At 37.7% G+C, this 15000-nt stretch overlaps 2 protein-coding genes across 2 annotated transcripts in view; one reads left to right on the plus strand and one right to left on the minus strand.

The window, feature by feature from the left end:
• LOC143038146 (uncharacterized) overlaps positions 1-1671 on the minus strand; it is a 7915-nt gene extending 6244 nt beyond the window's left edge. Inside the window, exon 1 of the mRNA XM_076207165.1 lies at positions 1615-1671. Coding sequence (XP_076063280.1) covers positions 1615-1671 — 57 coding nt within the window. The remainder of the gene's footprint in view (positions 1-1614) is intronic.
• The window catches only part of LOC143037985 (protein phosphatase 1 regulatory subunit 3B-like), a 271022-nt gene that overhangs the window by 47323 nt on the left and 208699 nt on the right, over positions 1-15000 (plus strand). The window lies entirely within an intron of this gene.

Genomic DNA, 15000 nt, shown 5'->3' on the forward strand with positions numbered 1-15000 from the left:
TCGGTGAGTGGCGATCGGAAACAGCAGATTGAAACCCAATCACTGGCTAGCAACAATGTCAAAATTGTCCCGTTGCCAGGAGCAAGACGAGAAGCAACACCGTGTGATTGTGCACATGTGTGTGTGTGTGTGTGTGTGTGTGTGTGTGTGTGTGTGTGTGTGTGTGTGTGTGTGTGTGTGTGTGTGTGTGTGTGTGTGTGTGTGTGTGTGTGTGTGTGTGTGTGTGTTTTGTATCTAGGATTTTTCCATACCTCTCCTTCTATACTACTTCCTCCCTTTCCCCTTATCTCCCTCCTTCCCTCCCTCCTTCCCTATCCCTCCCTCCCTTATTTCCCTCCCTCCCTCCCTCTTACTTCCCTCCTCCTCTCTCTCTCTCTCTCTCCTCTCCTTGCATCCATAACATCTCCTTACCTCCCTCCCTGCCTCCCTTCCTCCTCTAGCAATGAAACTCATATTTCAGAATCTCTCTCTCTCTCTCTCTCTCTCTCTCCATCTCTCTCCATTTTCTTTTATCGTGTGTTTGATCTTTCCTCTTCTATCTTTCCTCTTCTTCTCTTCTATCTTCTGTCTATCGCCTCCTTCCTTCCCTCCCTCTTTCTCTCCTTCCCTCCTTCCTTCCCTCCCTCTTTCCTTCCTTCCTTCCTTCCTTCCCTCTTTCTCTCCTTCCCTCCTTGTGGGCATTGGGGGTGTATAATGGGATAGGATAGTGGTAGCAGTAGTGTTAGTTCATCTTTTATCGCCTAATTATCCTGATTTCTTAACTGTAGCTTAGTATAGTAAACACAAACAGCCTCGTTAGGGCCAGTAAGCCTGTTGTTGTTTGTTCTTCCTTTGTGTTCCTTTGTGTTCCTTTGTGTTCCTTTCTTCCCTCCCTCCTTCCCTCTCCTCGTCCCTTCTTATGGACCAATGGGTCATTTCTGTCACACGACCTTCTGGGTTTTCTCTAGAACTAGACAAAAGTCTTAGACGCCCTAATCTAGAAATATGTTACGTTCTCCTGTTCTTTCCTGTTCTTTCTAGAATACAGTTTTGTTCATTTGTTATCATATACTGGTGTCGCTCTCTTCTCTGGTGGTGGTGAAAATGGTGAACATCGTTTGTTAACCAGGTGGGGAACACCGAATTATCACCATTCCTACGTGACAATTATAGATTTTAATTTGATATGTTTTATTTATTATTTTATCTTTTTATCTACTTATTTATCTATTTAACTATTCATTTATTTATCAATTTTTGTTTATTTATTTATTTATCTATCTATTTATTAGTTATTTATATAATTATTTATTCGTTCGTTTATCTATTTATTTATCTATTTATTCATTTATTTGTTTGGTTATTTATCTATTCATTCATTTATACAGTTATTCCTTTTTCTTTTTTATTTTTATTTTCTTTCTTTTTGCAAAGCCGTCTTAAGGTCACTTGAAAGTTATTTGGCGACAAAGAGATAAGACTGGAGGAGGAGGAGGAGAGGAGGAGGAGGAGGAGGAGGAGGAAGAGGAGGAGGAGGAGGAGGAAGAGGAGGAGGAGGAGAAGAGGAGGAGGAGGAGGAGGAGGAGGAGGAGGAGGCGGAGGAGGCTTCAGTGGAGTGGGGTTGGAGCCATCTACCATCCTCTCGGAGTCCACACTCCCACTCTCGATACTTTTAGAAACCGGATCACCCATCATTGACTCCTCCCTCTCCTTAATCCCAATCCCAATCCTGACCTTAATCCTGATCCCACACTTAACCCGTATCCTAAGCCTATTCCTGGGTTTAATCTTGGTCCTAAGCCCTTCATTCCCACGCTCAGCGCCCGGACTTCTGCGCCCCCTCCCTCCCCCCCCCCAAAAAAAATAGATAAATAAAAGGAAGAGGAGGAGGAAGAAGAGGGAGAGGGTGAGAGCGAGGAGGTAGAGTAAGAGGAGGGAGAGGGCGGGGGAGAGGAGGAATGAGGGAATGAGGCGGGAACACAAAGGAACACAAAGGAAGAACAAACAACAGCAGGCCTACTGGCCCTAACGAGGTTGTTTGTGTTTACTATACTAAACTACAGTTAAGAAAACAGGGTAGCTAGGCGATAGAAGATGAGCTAACACTACTGCTACCACAATCCTATCCAATTACAATTAAATTACGGGCTGTCAGATCTTTATTACAAAGGATTATATTTTATTTGCGGATTAGAGTCTAAGTATATATCTAGGCGGTTTTTAAATGTTGTTATTATGTTACTTTCAACGACAGGGGAAGGTAACGAATTCCACGCATTAATAACCCGGTTAAAGAAGAAATGGTTACTTTCATTTGAAGAAAATATTCTACCAATTCTTTTAAAATCGTGACGTCTTCTTGTACGAGTACAGTATTTGATTGGTCTAATGAAAAGTAATCTTCGACGTTGATGTTAGAGGATGAGGGTGAGGGGGAAGAGGAGGGGAGGGTGGGAGAGAGGAGGTAGAGTAAGAGGAGGGAGAGGGCGGGGGGAGAAGGAGGAGGAGGAGGGGGGAAGAGGAGGGGAGGGTGGGAGAGAGTGGGTAGAGCAAGAGGAGGGAGGGGGAGAGGAGGAGGAGGAGGAGGAGGGGAGTGTGTGAGAGTGGAGGCAGAGCAGGAGGAGGGAGAGGGTGGGGGAGAGGAGGAGGAGGAGGAAGAGGATGGGAGTGTGGGAGAGTGGAGGTAGAGCAAGAGGAAGGAGAGGGCTGGGGAGAGGAGGAGGAGGAGGAGGAGGAGGAGGCTGAGGAGGCTGAAGACCATATGTAGACGGACACTTAGGACAGGTGGTGGCTTCGTCGTTTTTGTCGATCTCGACCCATCCGACCCGAAATGCGGTCAAGAACGCAAGAGGCTGTCACCCACCCCCACCCCCTCCCTCTCTCTCCCTCTCTCTCTCTCTCTCTCTCTCTCTCTCTCTCTCTCTCTCTCTCTCTCTCTCTCTCTCTCTCTCTCTCTCTCTCTCTCTCTCTCTCTCTCTCTCTCTCTCTCTATCTATCTATCTATCTATCTATCTATCTGTCTATCTATCTATCTCTATATATATATATATATATATATATATATATATATATATATATATATATATATTTAAGATATATACATATCGCTCGCTCTCGTTCTTTGGCTGTGATGGTGGTGATAGGCAGTAATGGTGATGTGTGCTATCTTTCTTCTGGTTCTTCTTGTTTATTTTGTTCTTTTTGTTCTTCTTGTTCGCCTTGTTCTTCTTGTTCTTCTTATTCTTCTTGTTCTTCTTGTTCGCCTTGCCTTGTTTATCTAGTTTATCTTGTTCTTGTTCTTCTTGTTTTTCTTTTTCTTGTTCTTCTTATACTTCTTGTTCATTTTGTTCTTCTTGTTCTTCTTATTCTTCTTGTTCCTCTTGTTCTTCTTGTTCCTCTTGTTCTTTTTGTTCTTGTTCTTCTTGTTCTTCTGGTTCTTCTGATTCATCTTGTTCTTTTGTTTTCTTGTTTTCTTGTTCTTCTTGTTATCCTTGTTCTTCTTGTTCTTCTTGTTCATCTTGTTCATCTTGTTCATCTTGTTCTTGTTCTTCTTGTTCTTCTTGTTCTTCTTGTTCTTCTTGTTCTTCTTGTTCTTCTTGTTCTTCTTGTTCTTCTTGTTCTTCTTGTTCTTCTTGTTCTTCTCTGTGGTGGTGTGTGTTGTTACTCTTGGTGGTGGTGGTTCTGTGGTGGTGGTGATGGTGTAACGACATATCCAGAATTGGGTTACGTAACCTGAGTTACTGTTAACCGAGTTAGGGGAAACTTAACGACCTTGTCGGAAACAAGGTCAACACCTCGTGAGGCTGAGGATGAAGGTCATTTTGGTCAGGATTCGAACTAAAACGAATGATTGTTTAGGAAATCACTGAAAGAGAAATATAGCTTGCATATTTTCATATTTTCATATTTTTGTGTTTACATAATCTTCATATTTTTCACATTTGCATATTTATTATGTATCTACATATTTATATTTTCATATTTTCGATGTTTTTTATGTTGTCGTATTTCTCATATTTTTCATATTTCCCATATTTTCATATTTGTCATTTTTCTTATATATATACATATATATATATATATATATATATATATAATATATATATATATATATATATATATATATATATATCATTTTTTTCATGTTCTCTTTGTTTTCATACTTTCATATTTTACATATTGTTAATTTTTTAATATTTCTCATGTTTTTGTATTTTCATATTTTTCATGATTTCTTATTTCCATATTTTCAATGTTTTTCATGACTGTTTAATTTCATATTTTAGAAATTTCATATTTTTCTTAGTTTTCATAATTTTCATATTTTTATACTTTCCATATTCTTTCATATTTTTCATATTTTCATATTTTTTACATTTTCATATTTTTACATTTTCATATTATCATATTTCTATATTTTCATAATTTCCATTTTTCATATTTTCAGGTTTTCATTTTTCAGGTTTTCATATGTTAGTGTGTTCATATTTTTTCATACTTTTCATTTGTTTCAAGTTCTTCATATTTCTAACATTTTCGTGTTTATATATATATATATATATATATATATATATATATATATATATATTTTTTTTTTTTTTTTCAATGAACTTCATCTCGTCCTTGATCCAATTTCTCCCAATATCATATAGAGTCTTGTAGGGACCCCTGCCTACCATTCTTGAAAGTCTCAAAAACAAATAAACACAAAAAAACAAAACCCGGTCCACTTTGTCTGTAGTTCTACAGAACAAGTGCCGTAAAAATGGAGAGAGAGAGAGAGAGAGAGAGAGAGAGAGAGAGAGAGAGAGAGAGAGAGAGGTGAGAACGCGAGTGAGAGAGAGAGAGAGGGAGAGGTGAGAACGCGAGAGAGAGAGAGAGAGAGAGAGAGAGAGAGAGAGAGAGAGAGAGAGAGAGAGAGAGAGGTACCATGGAGAGAAAATACACTTAACTTCAAGAATAGGGTGAATTGGTAAAAATCAGGGATTCATCTAATGATGTGGACAAATTTAAATATCCTTTTGTTACTTAAGAGAATTTAAGATTTGTAAACAAAAGACTAGATATCGTAAACCTACACCTCCCACTAAGATACTGTACAGGGTGTTTCAAAAAAGCACGCCATTGTCTCCTCAAACACACGGCCTTAAAAAGATGGTCGAGATATTTATTCTGGTTTTCAAAAGTTATTTGTAATCGTCTTGGGCTATCAAAAATTGAAAAAAATTACTTACAGGCAAGACTCAGATACTCCAGTCATGAAGATACAAAGTATTAAACTGACATTCACTTCTGAGATACCCTGTACTTTTGGTTACGTTACTGTTATCTTGACCCTGTGATATGGAACGTTGGGCTAGGTTACATATGTGTTACATACATCTTAAGTGTTATGAGTGACGGGATGGCTTGAGACTCATGCTTAGAGGGACCCGAGTTCTAAACTTGCGACGGCCGGGCCTGATTATTATAATTACATTGCTGCTGCTAGCGATTCGTTCATTACTGTTGTGTAATGTTGTACATATTTTATGTAATGTTATTCACGTGTTATGTAGTGCTATTTACATGCTACGTACATGGTCTGTACACGTTAAGTACATTTTATAACTCGCGTGCCTTTAACACCTGACTCTTGATGCCAAAAACCCACAAATGCATGTTAGAACATGCTACCGTAAGACTGTTTCGTATCACGACGTTCCTTTACGTAACTTTAGCCAACCGAGACGTACTCCAAAAGGTCGCCACTTGTTGCGTCAGGTCGGACGGTCGCAATGAGCAGGTTCACAAGTGGCTGGTTAAGTCAATTTAGTTTCCTGAAGAAGATAGAGAAGGGGCGGGGTTGTCCCTCAAATACTTGTACTTGTTCCCTGACCGAAGAGAATTCTCTCTCTTATTTCGGAATCTATGTGTGTAACAATAATGAGTCCATATAGTTTGGTTGGACACAAACATAAGGAACAACTTTGATCCGCCTTTTATTTTTCAGTGGCACTGTTTTTAACCCATTCAACTCCGATGACAAGATGTCTTGTCATTTGGTCAAATAAAACAAAAAATCATAAAACACCAAAATGTTTGATCAAACACCAGAAAAATATGACGTCAATCCTCGCTTCGCTCGCAGCGAAGCGAGGACTGACGTCATATTTTTCTGGTGTTTGATCAAACATTTTGGTGTTTTATGATTTTTTGTTTTATTTGACCAAATGACAAGACATCTTGTCATTGGAGTTGAATGGGTTAAGTGTTCTTTGCTTGTCTCTTCTTATTCTTGTATATTCATTTCTGGTTTTCTTGTAACTTTCTTTTGTTTTCTTGTTTGTTTTCTTTTTTCATTTGTCTCACACCCTGTCTCTGTCTTTTTTCTCTCTCTGTCTTGTATATTCTATTGATCCAATCCTTTCTCTGGTCACCATTTCTTCTTTTTTTTTCTAATATTTTTCCACTCCCAAGTTGTAAATATTAGGAAGGATGTCCCCATTTTTTTCTATATCTCTTTCTATCTTATTGAATTTTCTCCTATTTGATTCACCAAAAAGTTTCGTCAGTTCCATGATTTTTTACATTTCCAAAACTGTATCTTCCTTGTCTTCGCCACTCATCGGTTCCTGCACTCATTACAGTTGTATGGACTACGAGAACAACGTGAGTCGAGATTTTCATGACGTCAGTAACACCAGGCTCTTTAATTAGCAGAAAATTCAATTAACTAGTGTGTCATCTCCTCTAAATCTTGTCGCTTCTTTGACCAATCGTTTCATTACATCATTCATTGTATTATCTAACCTTGTTTTCCCCCATGATTCTTCCTTTACTCTTACTTTCCACTCCCAAATCACTTCCCCACAGTCCAAGTCGCCCACGGGTGTCGTGTCGTTTTTTGCTTCTTTTTTTCGTTAATAGTTTTTTTAGATGCTTAGCAGTACGTATCAACACCTCTCGGTATTCAACAGCACTTTATGCTCTTGTCTCTGGGAGAAGAAGGAAATACAATGCTTTATCCTTAATTGCTATTTCCATAAACTTTTATCCCACAGTCGGAAAAGAAGACAATAATGTCAAAAGTTCTGTATATTTCGACCACTAACTGTTTATTTTACTAATGTGCTACGACATTACTTTACTGTCAGCTATTTCCATGTATATTCTTTCCACCTTTCATTCTCCCAGTTCCTCGTTATCCACCTCTTCCTTGTTTTCATCGCGTCTTGCCTCATTTCAACTCCTCGATCTCTTCTCCACAAAGAATATTCTACATTTCTCATTTGAAGAATTATATTTCTCTCTGGTTCTTTCTCTTTCAAATAACTATTTTTCTCTAATCGAACCAACATTATACTGTCATCATTAGTATACGCCACTTTCAGGCTCTTTACATCTCTCTCTCTCTCTCTCTCTCTCTCTCTCTCTCTCTCTCTCTCTCTCTCTCTCTCTCTCTCTCTCTCTCTTTCTCTCTCTCTCTCTCTCTCTCTCTCTCTCTCTCTCTCTCTCTCTCTCTCTCTCTCTCTCTCTCTCTCTCTCTCTCTCTCTCTCTCTCTCTCTCTCTCTCTCTCTCTCTCTCTCTCTCTCTCTCTCTCTCTCTCTCTCTCTCTCTCTCTCTCTCTCTTCTGTCTGTCACTTTCTAATGAAATTCCCGATCAATCTGCTTATCGCCTTTACTTATTTTCATTAACTATTTCTTTTATCCATTTAAATATAATTTTTGTCGTATCTCTTATCTAAACATAAATTTAGCCTTATCTGCTCCTTCCTGTATCTTACTAATTATCTCATTTCGCCATAATTTTTTTTTTTTTTTTTAAGATTTTGTCTTCCTAGTCCCTAACTTCTTATACCTATTCTAAATGTTTTCCAGTGTCCTCTGGTGAAAATAATAATCTTCCATTATTATTGATGCAATTTTTTTGTCAACTCTTGTTTTTATTTTTTGTTCTTGATATGATGTAATCCTCTTGCCACTTCGAAACAAAAATGCGTTTTCGTCTACTACTTTTTGAAACAAAAATGCGTTTTCGTCTACTACTTTTTGAAACAAAAATGTATTTTTTCTACTACTTTTTGAAACAAAAATGCATTTTCGTCTACTACTTTTTGCAACAAAGATGCATTTTCGTCTACTACTTTTTGAAACAAAAATGCGTTTTCGTCTACTACTTTTTGAAACAAAAATGCGTTTTCCTCTACTACTTTTTGGAAACAAAAATGCGTTTTCGTCTACTACTTTTTGAAACAAAGATGCATTTTCGTCAACTACTTTTTGAAACAAAAGTATTTTCGTCTACTACTTTTTGAAACAAAAATACATTTTCATCTACTTTTTGAAACAAAAATGCGTTTTCGTCTACTACTTTTTGAAACAAAAATGCGTTTTCGTCTACTACTTTTTGAAACAAAAATGTATTTTCGTCTACTACTTTTTGAAACAAAAATGCGTTTTCGTCTACTACTTTTTGAAACAAAAATGCGTTTTCCTCTACTACTTTTTGGAAACAAAAATGCGTTTTCGTCTACTACTTTTTGAAACAAAGATGCATTTTCGTCAACTACTTTTTGAAACAAAAGTATTTTCGTCTACTACTTTTTGAAACAAAAATACATTTTCATCTACTTTTTGAAACAAAAATGCGTTTTCGTCTACTACTTTTTGAAACAAAAATGCGTTTTCGTCTACTACTTTTTGAAACAAAAATGTATTTTCATCTACTACTTTTTGAAACAAAAATGCATTTTCGTCTACTACTTTTTGAAACAAAAATGCGTTTTCGTCTACTATTTCTTGAAACAAAAATACATTTTCGTCTACTACTTTTTGAAACAAAAATGCCCTCTCGTCTACTACTTTTCTTTCCAATGTTTCTCTACTTTGTAATATTTTGACGACATGTTTCCCATACTCTTTTGTATCCTTCTCCTTTTCTTTTCTTCTCCATTATCTTTACTTCTTCATTGTTCTTCCATGGTCTCCATTATTTTAATTACTTCCTTTTCATGAACATTCTTTCAACCTTTTCATTTCTCTGTAGTTTTTCTTATATTACTTGTATATATTGCCATTCTCCCTTAATCTATTGTCTATCCCTACCATATCCTATGATTTTTTTCATTACAATTCTTACATAATTATTTCTCTCTCTCCTTCTTCTGATCTGTGTGTGTGTGTGTGTGTGTGTGTGTGTGTGTGTGTGTGTGTGTGTGTGTGTGTGTGTGTGTGTGTGTGTGTGTGTGTGTGCGTGCGTGCGTGCGTGCGTGTGTGTGTGTGTGTGTGCGTGTGTGCGTGCGTGCTGGGACGGAATAAGGTTTCCCTTCACAAGGAGTCTTCCCAGGAAGAACCGTGGACGGCTGTAGAGCCTCAAAGTCCGGCCTTCGTCGACTTGGTGCCGACCCGCCGCCCGCCGCCCGCCGGGTCAGTGACCGCGGGCAGACGCGCGGTCCGTGGCACACCAGTCTGGCACGCGTGGCAAGACTCGTGGGGCCCTTCCCTTCCTTCCCCGACGACTGTTTATGTGACCAAGGCGTCTCAGCTATTTCGTCCGATTTTGTATTTTTTATTTTTCTCATTTTTCATTTTTGTTCTTTATTTACTTGAATAGTTATTTATTCATTTATTTGTTCATATATTTAGGTATCTTTGTATCTATATATGTATTAATTTATTTTATTTTTTCATGCATTTATTTGTATCTATTTATTTATTAATTTCTTTTTATTTGTTTATTTATTTATCTATTTATCTATTTATTTATTTGTTTGTTTATTTATTCATTTATTTGTCTATTTATTCATTCATTTATTTCTCTACTTATCTATCAATATTTCATTAATTATTTCTCTATTTATTTATTTATTTATCTATTTGTTTAATAATTTATTGATTTATTCATTTACTTATTTATCTACGCATTTATTTATTTCATTTATTTTTACTTATATATTTATCTCTTCATTTACTTACTCGTATTTCTCTTTACTCTCATTTCTTTGCATTTTTAGAAGGTTATCTAATTTTATGTTGTTCTATTGATTATTCTTTTCATTTTGTTTTTATTTTTATTTCACTTTATCTTATTTTCTTTTATCTATCTTATCTAATTTCATTTTATTTTATTTCAATTTTATTTATTCCCTCTAAGTTTATTTTCTTATTTCAATCTGTCTTATTTTATTTTATTTTATTCTATTCTATTCTATTCTATTCTATTCTATTCTATTCTATTCTATTCCATTTTATTTTGCTTTATTTTGCGTAATAATCATTAAACAGGCTCAGGATGACAAAGAAAAAAGATATACCTGACAAGTTAATTCGAGGTCTCTGAAAAAAAAAAAAAATCGCAAAATATTTCCTAAATGCAAAATGAACAGTTTCCAATTCTCACAGTAGTGGTAGTGGTGGTGTGGTGGAGGCAGTGGTAGTGGTAGGGTTAGTGGTTAGGGTAATGGTAGCTGTAGTGGTAGTGGCAGTGGTAGTTGTAGTGATAGTTGTAGTGGTATTAGTGTTTGTAGTGGTAGTGGTAGTAGTAGTAGTAGTGGTACTCGTAGCAGAAATTGTAGTAGTAGTGACTGTGGGCGTGATAGTAGTAGTGATAGTAATATTAGTGGTAATGGTATTAGTAGTTGTAGTGGTAGTGATAGTAGAAATTGTAGTGGTAGTGATAGTGGGCGTGATAGTAGTAGTAGTAGTAATAATAGTAGTAGAGGTATTGGTAGTGATAGTGGTAGTAGTAATAGTAGTAGTAGTAGTAGTGATTCTGCAGTGCCTCCCTGTCTAGCTGCATACCAGAGAAGGCATCAGGCCAATGTGGTCCACGTGCCAACATGTCGTCAGGCGATTTTATTCACGTGTGTGATAGGAAAGAGGCCATGCTACTCCTGCACACTTCTCTATAAATATAAAACAGAAAAACATAAGAATGAAGAGGGCTGCAAGAGACCATACGGCCTACATTAGGCAGTTCCATGTCCCTTACCACCTGCCATCCCTATCCATAAAGATGTCTAATTTTGTTTTAAAACAACCAATTATTTCAGTGCTCACTAAATGGCTACTAAGTCTATTTCATTTGTTAACCACTCTATAGGTAAACCAGTTCTTGCCTTTTTCCTTCTTAAACCAAAATTTGTCCAATTTACCTCCATTACTACGAGTCCTGCCCCGTGGTCTAATATGATGACCTTGCCTACATCGCCCTTGCTATAGACCTTGACACCATAAAGAAAAATGAAATAAAAATATTATACACCACACATGATCGCCATTAACGACCTTATGTCCTCTTAACATAAGAACCATAATAGCTTGATGTGGAGACACGTTCTAATCCACCTTTTGGTTGAAACTTAAAACTTGTATTCTCTAAATGTACGAGTATCTCTACTTTGATTAAAATCATCTGACGGTAACCTTAATAAAGTTCTTAAATTAACTAAACAGCTCAATAAAACGCCAGTCAGTTTTATTAATCTCTGTGTCCCCCCTCTCCCCCTCCCCTCCTCCTCCCCCTCCACATCACCCTCCCCCTCCTCTTCCCTTTCCTTCTCCCCTTCCCCTTCCTTCCTCCCGCCTCCCCCCTACCCCCATCCACATCCCCCTCCCCTTCTCCTCCCATCTCCCCCTTCCCTCCTCTTCTTTTCTCCCCCTTCCCTCCTCCCACCTTCCCCTACCCCTTCCACACCCCCTCCCCCTGTCCCTCTCCCCCTCCCCTGCCTCCCTCCCTCCCCCGTCTCTCTCCCCCCTGCCTCCCTCTCCCTCACCTTTCCCCTTCTCTCCTCCCCTTTCTCCCTTCCCTCCTCCCACCTACCCCTCCCCCTCTCCCACTCCCCCTTCCCATTCTCCCTCTCCTCTCCCCCCTCGCCCCCTCCCCTTCCCCTCTCCCTCACCTTTCCTTTCCCTCCTCCCCTTTCTCTCTTACCTCTTCCCGCCTTCCCCTCCCCCTCCTCCTCCCCTTCTCCCACTCCCCCTCCCCCTCCCCATCTCCCCTCTCCCCCTACCCCTCCCCCCTCGCCCCCTCCCCCTCTCCCACTCCCCCTTCCCACTCTCCCTCCCTTCTCCCCCTCTCCCTCTCTCCCACTCCCCCTTCCCACTCTCCCTTCCCCTCCCCTCTCCCCCTCCCTTCTCCCACTCCCCTCTCCCACTCACCTCTCCCCCTCCCCATCTCCCCCTCCCCCCTCCCCTCTCCCCCTCTCCCTTCCCTCTCCCCCTCCCCCTCTCCCCCTCCCCTCCCCCTCGCCCCCTCCCCCCTCACCCTCGGTGAAGCAAGACATAGGATGCCCCAATCAGCCTCGCTGGCCTTTCCTAAATCTCTTTGAAATCGCCACGACACATCGACCCGTGACGTCACAGAAATTGATTCGTGACGTCACCGTGACGTCACAGGGTATGGCTGACGTCATGATGGGATGTCGCACGAGTAGAGGCGAGATCGATTCCTAATCAAGACTCAGGTACTTGAGAAGACGTGTTCGTAATCTGAGCAAGGTACTTATGGGCGTTAGGCTCATGCACTGTACACTCCAGCCAAACCTTATCGTGGTTTCTGGATAAAGGGATGGGTGATAAGATCCATCAGGGTGACCTATGATGACGATGGTAGACAACTGTCAAGTGAGGAGCCTACAACAGGAGGCGCTTAATGGCCAAAAGTTTTACCCTGCTGTATGCGATTCTTTTATTCATTTATTTGTTTATCATATTTCATTTGTTTATTTATTTACTTGTTTATTTATTTATTCATTTGTCTATTTACTCATTTATTGATTATATTTGTTTTATCTTTTTTTTTGGGGGGGAGGGGAAAACTGTTAATATTATGTGACAAGTAATCACTGATAGAAATCGAAGAGAAGTGCGTGACTCGAACCCAGGAGTAGGATATTGCGAGATAAGCACGCTTCCGATTGCGCCACCAGCGTACCAACCGACTTAATTTTTTTTATTTTATCGATATGTCACCATCGCTTCTATCCTTGGGGAAGAAAATGGCGCCATCGGCCTTAGTAAAGACTTGGCCTTAATTCCTGTCCGAGGATAAAGTCCTTTAGAGACCTTATTCTGTATTTATATATATATATATATATATATTTGTGTGTGTGTGTGTGTGTGTGTGTGTGTGTGTGTGTGTGTGTGTGTGTGTGTGTGTGTGTGTGTGTGTGTGTGTGTGTGTGTGTGTGTGTGTGTGTGTGAAGACATTCTGACAGGTTGACGTAAGCGGAGTAGGAAACACAGGAGTCTTAGACTTGAGTTTATTCCTGAATAAACTCAAGACTAAGACTCCTGTGTTTCCTACTCCGCTTACGTCATACATATGTATATACATGTGTATATATATATATTTGTATATATATATACATATATGTATATACATATGTATATATATACATATATATACATGTATATGTATATATATATATACATATATATATGTATACATATGTATATATATATATATATATGATATATATATACATATATATATACATTTATATATCTATATATACATATATATGTATTTGTATATATATGTAAATATACATATATATTGAATATATATATATATGTATATATATACATGTATTTGTATATACATATATATATATATATACATATATATATATACTGTATATATATACATATATAAATATATATTTATATTATATATATATATATATTTGTTTAATACTGAATGGGTCCCAGTGAATAGCGATTTTTTTTATCAACCACAATGCACTTTAATTCTAAGCCATCAACCTTGGAAGCTCCGTGGAGGCAACATGCTAAAATTGAAATGTGGTACGATCGAGGACTCAAACACACATATATATATGTATATATATATATATATATGAATATATATATATATATATATATATATATATATATGTATATATATGTGTGTATATATGTATATTTATTTATTCATTTATATATGCACGTATACAACCACTCATACACACACACACACACACACACACACAAACACACACAAACGATAAGATTATGTGACATGGGCAAGCATCTTTTTCATAGACCTTTAAGATGATAAGAAAACAGAAGCTCATGGGATACTTGAGGGCACCGAAAGGTTAGATATTTATAATCGTATCACCACATGGAACCTTCATTTGGCCGCTCAAAAAAAAAAAAAAAAAAGGCTGTGAGTTTCTCAAGATTCATTTGAAGGTCATGAGATCTTGATTTGATTAGATTTGTCACAATTCATTTTATTTTATTTGTTATAATTCATTCTCAAGAGATGATCCTCAGAGTAAACTGATGTTTTGACAAAAAAAAAAAAAAAGTTAAGAAATCCTTAAGTCTTTTTCTCTAAATAGGCGTTGGCCGAGGGGTGACTTGGTACAGACCTTTTAACTTTAAAGGGAACTGACAACAACAAAAATGATGAAATTTTCACGCTGAATAATGGTCTCAAATTGTCCATGACGTAGCTTTAATTTGGAAGTGGATAGAAACAACTTCGCCAACGGTGTAGTTAATGAGTGGAATAAACTTCTTGCAGAGGCAGTACAGTGTAGTACAGTCCTAAGTTTTAATATTCATTTAGATAAACACATAAGTAATATGGTTTAATGTCTGCTAATTGTTTGGTTCCCCTATTTATTTATTTCTTCGTTGAACTATCTATTTCTAGCATCTGACCTAGTTATGGACCAAAAGGTCTCCTTTCAGTATTTTCTTCCTTCGAAAGTTTCTCTAGATTGAATAAAAATGTCTGCCATTAGCTAGAATAGAATTTATACATTGATTCTTAGGTTCCCTCTATTTTGTTAGTATGCATTTTTTGTGATTTATTTTTCTACTTTGTTCTATGCCATATTCATTTCACAACAATATAGGATCTGTAGCTCATCATCTATTTTTCTATTTCATTCTATAATCTTCTTAGAACTATATATATCAGTAGTTTGTTGCCATATGGCTAATTCTAGGAAGTTTACTAAATACTCTATAACACTTAGTACGAATGTTTCTAATATATTGTTTCAATTACTACTACAGAT

This window comes from Oratosquilla oratoria, chromosome 23, assembly GCF_046742065.1.
Source record: "Oratosquilla oratoria isolate Oo_2021 chromosome 23, ASM4674206v1, whole genome shotgun sequence".
Lineage (NCBI taxonomy): Eukaryota > Metazoa > Arthropoda > Malacostraca > Stomatopoda > Squillidae > Oratosquilla > Oratosquilla oratoria.